Source organism: Alosa alosa, chromosome 19, assembly GCF_017589495.1.
Source record: "Alosa alosa isolate M-15738 ecotype Scorff River chromosome 19, AALO_Geno_1.1, whole genome shotgun sequence".
In the NCBI taxonomy this organism is placed as follows: Eukaryota; Metazoa; Chordata; class Actinopteri; order Clupeiformes; family Clupeidae; genus Alosa; species Alosa alosa.
This window is the reverse complement of record NC_063207.1, coordinates 11,180,276-11,187,775: the sequence shown is the minus strand read 5'-3', so window position 1 is coordinate 11,187,775 and position 7,500 is coordinate 11,180,276. Positions and strand designations below refer to the sequence as shown.

The following is a 7,500-nucleotide window of genomic DNA, read 5'->3' as shown; positions in this document are numbered from 1 at the left end:
CAGACAAAACATCCATCCACCTGCTCCCCCCTCCTCCAGATCTCCTGAGATTTCCAACATGTACCTCTTCTCCCTGATGCTCCTGCAGACTATTCCCCTTCACACACACACACACACACACACACACACACACACACATACACATCCATCCACCTGTCCCACCCCAACCCCCACCTCCAGATCTGCTGGGCCTTGCAACATGTCCTCATAAAAGCTTCAACAGGGAAGGGTGACCCTGTCTCACTGGTGGAGGTCCGAGAGGGGAAATCCGAAGTGGCGCTGCACTGAGTGGTGGGTGGAAGGAGGCCAAGTCAGGGAGGAGAGTGGCAGCTGGAGGGCTGCGTGGGTGGAGGCAAGCTGTTAGAGATGAGGGGGAGGGGGGAGGAGTTGGTGGGTTGGAGGAGGTGGAGGAGGATTTTGGTGGCTGTGATAGAAATGAAATGGAAGGCAGTGATGGAGGCAGAATGCCTGATTGCTCAGGGAGAGGGGTAGCAGGAGAGAGAAAGAGAGAGAGAGAGAGAGAAAGAGGGAGAGAGAGAGAGAGAGCGAGAGAGAGAGAGAGAGAAAGAGGGAGAGGGAGAGAGAAGCAGATGAAAACACAAAGCTGAGAGGTGATTGGTTTCCATCAGGACTGGAAGATGTGCGAGGGTCTGTGTTTGGTATTTCCCCTTCAATCTCTCTCATACACACACACACACACACACACACACACACACAACACACACAACACAACACACACACACACACACACACACACACACACACACACACACACACACACACACACACACACACACACACACACACACAACACAACACACACACAACACAACAACACACACAACACACACACACACACAGAAAACAGATTGAGAGCAAAATAGAGACATGCAGGTGAAGAGATAGTAAGCCTGATCTAATGCTCTGAGATGTGCTCTTGACAGCTTTGGAATAGGGTTGAGGTCTACTCAGGGTAGAACAGGGCTAAGCTGTAATTTAATTTAGGGCAAGTGGCAGGTTAGATGCATGGCAAAACAAGGGCAATGTCCACAAATACAATTTAAATCTCATGTCAGGTGAGATCAACCAAAACCTTGTGATTTGGTCGGTGTGACTTGCAATGGAAATGGAAAGCCTCCACTACCAATGAGAAGACTAACTTGTGTGATCTTGCGTGAAAACCTTAGGTCCTGATGTGATTTCAGTGATAGGCTTTGTCTGGTGTCTGGTTCGGTGGTGTGTATGAAGCTTTTGTGGATGTGCGATTTGCAAAGAGGTTCAGCCAGGCTTTGACAGAGATATGGAGCAGACCACATTTAATGAGGTGCTGTTTTTGATGTTGGACCTAGATATCGCCTTCGCTCACTTCACACATATTCAAATACACACACACACACACACACACACACACACACACACACACACACACACACACACCTCTCCGAGGTGCTGTCTCAAATCAAGTGAATACGCTTTTGTATAATTGTGCGATGGCCCCAGCTGAGGCGACGTCTACGATAACGGCGGCAGGGCATCCAATTTAAGCGGGATCTGGGCTGTGACAGCCAGCCTTTGTATCAGCATTAGCACCACGTCTCCAGCGGCTTCAGACCAACACAGGCCCCGGCTTTGTACTCCAAAAAGGGACGGGGTGGAGGAGGTGGTGGTGTGTTGACAATCACGGGCTGCAATGTGGCTTTGAAAGAGAGTTGATGGATCCATGCAGACTGCGGGAAGGGTTCAATCAAAATGGGATTCACCCCTCCCCTCCTAGCAGGCATTGATATCAATGAGGAAAGCCATTAGTGTGAGGTTGATAAAGGGGTCGCAAATTCCTGTTATGATTGTGTGATTTTTTTGTTTTGTTTCATTATCATTATTCTGGGGAAAAAAACTGCTGCTTTTCAACGAGCTCAAATCCGTCCTGAGAAATGGAGCGATTTGCACGCCCTGCTTTCGTGCCGGCGAAGCCCCGTCTGTTAGCAGAGGCATTATGACCCAATTTATCATAGCGCAGCCGCGTAAATCTAGGCTGAACTATACGGAGATCCCTTTTCTCTCGATAGAGATCCTCGCTTGGCCCCCGTCACCCAGGGCACATTTCTCCAGGTGTGTCTAACGGCTAACGCCCACTCTGCCTGTGTGTTAAGCGGTATTGTATTAAGAGGCTTATCTGTAGATGAGTATTAATCACATGGCAGCAGTAATGGCTGTGATCATTATTGAATGGAGTGGAGGCTGCATATCAAGCGGAATGGCCTCAGGTCATTCAGGGAGCTTTACTGGGTGTGTGTGTGTGTGTGTGTGTGTGTGTTTGTGTGTGTGTGTGAAGGGGGATTTTGCTTTTGCATGTGTATGTGCACGCTAATGTAGATGTGTGGTCTGGTTTGTGTGTGTGTGTGAGTGTGTGTTTGTATGTATATGTGTAGTGTAGTTTAATTTGCATTTGTGTGTTTGTGTTTAGGGGATGGGAGGGTGTTGGGGATTGAATATGAGGAAGAGAGAGAGAGTGTGTGTGTGTGTGTGTTTGTGTGTGTGTGTGTGTGTGTGTGTGTGTGTCTGTGTCTGTGTCTGTGTCTGTGTCTGTGTCTGTGTCTGTGTGTGTATGTGTTTAATTGCAGGGTCAGGGTCTGGGCTGCCAGGCGATAAACATTTTCATTTGAAGCCAATCACTTTGATTTCTCCTGCGCAAATTTCCATCTTCTCCTTAGATTTCGCCTACAGCTTTGAATCTGCGTATTATAATGCTAAAACGAGCCTTGTGAATCACGCTGGCCATTTCTTTACTCAGCCTACAGCATCCATTCTTTGGACTCAGTTAATTGCCTTTTTTGAAGCCTTTCAAACAGCCAAACAACAAAGCAACCCTGCATTTGCATTTAAAAAAGTGGTATTTGGGAATTGCTTGGGATAACGGGACCTGGTGAATAAATCTAAATGTAAGCGGCCCCTTTGCTTGTTTAAATGGACCTTTAACAGACCTGTTTTTACACTCAGCATGTGTGTCAGTGTGTCAGAGGACTCGTGTGGTACTCGGGTACCAAAGCAGCCATCCTGCATTTTGACAGCCATCCTGCATTTTGTGTTTCAGTTCATGGTTTATGTGGAGTGTACGTAATCAGCTATAGCAGCATGCACAGTCAGGCCCCATCACTTAAAATCAAGAGACTGAAAAACACTGAATTTTTTAAGCTCAGTAAAACAGGTCCCCGTTGCTGGTGGTATTTCCAGTAAGTGAGATGAATGGCTCTTCCTGTTGTTCCACTGCCACTCACCTCCTGAGTCAACACACACCCTAGGTTTGGTAAAAAACATTATTTGTATTGCCTTAATTACCAGCTGCTTCCTCCTCATACATAATTAACATTAGTGTTATTGTTAATCTCCAAGGGAGGGCTGACACGCTGATTTATCTTTAATATTTAATGCTATTAATCTCCAGACCTGGTTGGTTTACCTCTCTCTTTCTTTCTCTCCCTCTCCCTCTCTCTTTCTCTCCCTCTCCCTCTCTGTCTCTCTCTCTCTCTCTCTCTCTCTTCTTTCTCTGTAGCTGTTGGTTCAGGCCTATCAGGGGAGGGGGTCCATCAGGGTTTTTTCTCAGTCATGGGGTCATCTCTCAGATCTCTCAGTTTTTTTTAAAGGGGTCTTGACGTGTCTGTGGAGATTAATTGCTTTCTAACAGGGAGAACACCCCCTGTAGTGATTATTAATGTCAGTGGTATTCTCTGTGGTTGGGGCAAAGGTGCTTGCTTGAAGCATTGGATTCCAGTTACTCCTATCCTATGTTGATCTGACCACCGTGTACAGTCTGATTGGGAGTGACAATCTATTAATTACTTAATGAAGGAATGAACTTTAACATAACTTATACTGCTTGTGACATTTCTTGGCAGAGCAAGTGGTGTTCCTGTAAGTGATGGATATCCACTTTGGTATAGAAGTCTTCACGCTTGTCTGGTGTGAGCATGACAGTATTGGATGTTTCCAGTGTCTCCAGTTTAAGAATATCACAGCTAATGTCTGCATATATGAGAGTAGAGTATCCCCATTTTGCAAGTGTGTGTGAGAGTTTGCTTGATGATTGTCCATACTGTACATGACGGTGCTGTGCATCTGTGCATCTAGCCTGGATGATGTCGGTGTATGTGTCTGTTTACTCCTGTCAATGAGACTGTTGCACATTTAGCCTGCATGCTAACTAAGTACGTCTCTGTGTGTGTATTTGTCCAGATGACAGTGCCTCGGCGGCGAGCAGCATGGAGGTGACGGACCGGCTGGCCTCCCTGGAGCAGCGCGTCCAGATGCAGGAGGACGAGATCCAGCTGCTCAAGTCGGCGCTGGCCGATGTGGTCAGGAGGCTCAACGTCTCTGAGGAGCAGCAGGCCATGCTCACCAGGAAGGGACCAACCAAAGGCAAGGCACCATATAGGCTACCTACCCTTACAAGCACACACACTAACACTCTGAATCACCACACTCACTGCATACACTTACTTGCTTAAACTTTCCCTCCACTCACACTTAGTCACCCAGATTTACTCATGCTTAAACTTTCTCATATCCTACTGTAGCCTACCTCCTCAGTAGCTATAGTCTCTGAAAGGGCTATGGTAATTTCTGCTCTTTTTTAAAAGTCATGTGGGATTGGGACATTCTGCTCTTGATTTCCTTGTTGACAATGGTGCTCTCTGTCTGTTCGCTCTTTTGTCTCAGTACCATCATTTTTGTGTTTGTACCTTTATTTCAGACAGATACAAACACACACACACACACACACACACACACACACACACACACACACACACACACACACACACACACACACACACACACACACACACACACACAGCAAGAGACACTCCCTCACACAAACTGCCATGTAGTTTAAAATTGGATTGTCTCCATGCAAGCCTCCTCACTGAACGGAGCCACTTAATTTATGGATTACATTTATTGATTTTTTCCATGAATCTACTTTAACAGCCAACACGACTCTAATCCGACATTGATTTAAGGGGGTACACGGAGCATCTCGAGAGGCGACTGACGTTAGATTTGATTCAACTCCATTTCCTCTCTCTCCCACATCTTTCATTTACCACTGTACCTGTTTTACATTGTAATTGATTGTCTTTCAGTCTCCATACTCTTGTGCTTGTGTTCTCTATCTGTCCCATGCTCGGCCTCGATATCTCATTCTCCTCCTCCTCCTCCTCTCTCTCTCTCTCTCTTTCTCTCTATCTCTTTTTTCAATCCTCCTCCTGTCTACTTCTCTGTCTGTTTCTCCTATGTGGGGCTGGTACACAGACCCCGTGGGCTTGAGAAAGTCTACTTCAGCAGACAGTTATACAGGGAAACCAGGTAGGCCCCAGGTCTCTCGCTGAGTGTGTCCCGCTGTGCGCGCACACACACACACACTTAAACACACTTAGAGCATGCTTTAATCATCCTTACCTACGGAGGCTCTCACTGAAATACACTCCTCTCACTCCCAGAGCATGCATACACACTAGGGGTTTGGAAGGGCTTGGCTCCTGGCTAACTTCAGCAAATATTACTCTGATCTCAGATCAGCCAAGCTTTACTCTAACACCTCATTTGTGTTAATTCTGCTCTGAATCTGGCTCAGACAGAATGTTCAACACACCACTGGGCACTCAACGCACAAATGTGGATGTTTAATGAGTACCTTTTTGACTAATGGATTTCTTTCTGCTTTATGCCTGAGATGCTGGCTAGAACTTGCAGTAGCTAAGCTAGTAAGCTAATGTTTGGAGCATCACCTGCAGATTATTGTACACTGCTAGACTACGCTCACCTGGTGTGTGGCACATAATCACAGGTAAATATAGCACTCTGGTAAGCCCTGATGAATCACCATGTGTAGACTGAGGACAGAGTTCTTCCATTGTGCTTTTGTAACTGCAGGCATTTCCAAAATGAGATAACTATATTTGGATAGTCCATAGGACATGATGTAATATGTAATATTCAATACACATTCCAGGTAACAATTAGGAACTTCTAACTGTCAAATGTGAAGTTACTGTCAACTAAATGCTGAAAAAAACCTCCCAAAACATATTTTTTTCTGTCTCTTGCCAAAACCTGAAATGTAAGCTAATTCATGTTCCCCTATGTCACCCAAGATTGAGATCACTGAGTATTTGTAATGGACTTTCCTTAAAGAGCAGAAACAAATGTGTTGAAGTTATGTGTGAAGGTACTTTGTGTTTGTTTGAGGTTTGTAGGTGTTGGCTACTCTGGTGCTATGCATGAGTATTACTGTTTTGATTGCACATTCTTTCTTGTACTGCATGTTTGATGGGTCATTTGAATGTGTCATTTACGGTTCATTTGGCTGACCGGGTGAGGTAGCCTACTGAAGTTGAGAGCACTACTCATATTTTAGGAGGTGCTGAAAATGAAAAACTTTGATCTTTGATACATGTCATCCATGATGATAATGATGAAATGGTTCTTGGTCATTTGATCTTGATTCTTACGGATCATTTGGCTGAGTGGGTGAGGTAGCCTACTGAAGTCGATTCCAGCATTAGTTGTACTAACAGTACATGGCCCAAAAATTTCCTCGAGAATCTCTCCTGAGAGACAGCATTCATCACCCACTCTCTGGCTCAGCCTCATACATATACACACTCTGGCTGAAACCCAGAGAGGAGAAAGGAGAAGAGAAGAGAATGACTCATGTCTGCGCTCATACCTCATAATCCTTCACACTCCATGCAGATTCATGCAAAAAAAACCTCTCTCTCCCTGTCATCTCTTCATCTCTCTTTCTTTCTCATCTCCCTTCCTCTCTCCCTCTCTCTCTCTCTGCCTCTCTCACACACTCTCTCTCAGTGTCTCTCGCCCCCTCGCCTGCTGTGCTGTTTCATCTTGCGTCACGGTATCTCTCCAGTCTGCTCTGCCAGCTTTGCCCGGCGTGCCAAGTACACCCAGCGAGCACACGCAGCAGCAGCAGCAGCAGCAGCAACACTGGGAGTGGCGGTGGCAGACGCAGCGGTGCACTCAAAGCACGGGGAGGGGGGGGAAAAAAGATGAAAGGGCCTCGGTGACTGCAGTGATAAATATTTAATGGGGCCGAGCGGCGGAGGGAAACGCAAACAAAGGCGGCCTCCGCTATCTGTGCTGTCAGCAATTATACGGCTGGCAGGGGTGAGAGTGCACCATAATGGTTCCCTAATGCAGCAGAAGAGAGAGAGAGAGAGAGAGAGATGGAGAGAGAGAAGGGAGTGAGAGAGGGATGAAGTGAGAGAGATGGAAAGAGGGAGAGAGAGATATGGAGAGAGAAAGAGAGAGAGAGAGAGAGAGACTCTTCAGGGTGATGGGTGTGTTATGGCCAGAAAATAAGAGGAAATGTTCTTCAGCTCTCTCTGCCTCTTCTGCCTCCTGTCCCCCTTCATCCCTCTCTCTCTCTTTCTTCCCCCTCTCTGTCTGTCTACCTGTCCATCTCTTTATCTCCCATGCTCTCTCTCT

General features: G+C 46.3%; 1 protein-coding gene across 17 annotated transcripts in view; it reads left to right on the top strand.

Annotated features, from left to right (window-relative positions):
- Window positions 1-7,500, top strand: part of eml1 (EMAP like 1) — a 63,887-nt gene that overhangs the window by 30,512 nt on the left and 25,875 nt on the right. For 12 of the 17 annotated variants that reach the window (XM_048270845.1, XM_048270839.1, XM_048270832.1 and 9 more), the window contains exons 2-3: window positions 4,231-4,413; window positions 5,308-5,361. In XM_048270845.1, coding sequence (XP_048126802.1) covers window positions 4,231-4,413; window positions 5,308-5,361 — 237 coding nt within the window. The remainder of the gene's footprint in view (window positions 1-4,230; window positions 4,414-5,307; window positions 5,362-7,500) is intronic. The other 5 variants (XM_048270836.1, XM_048270843.1, XM_048270842.1 and 2 more) reach the window with 1 other exon arrangement.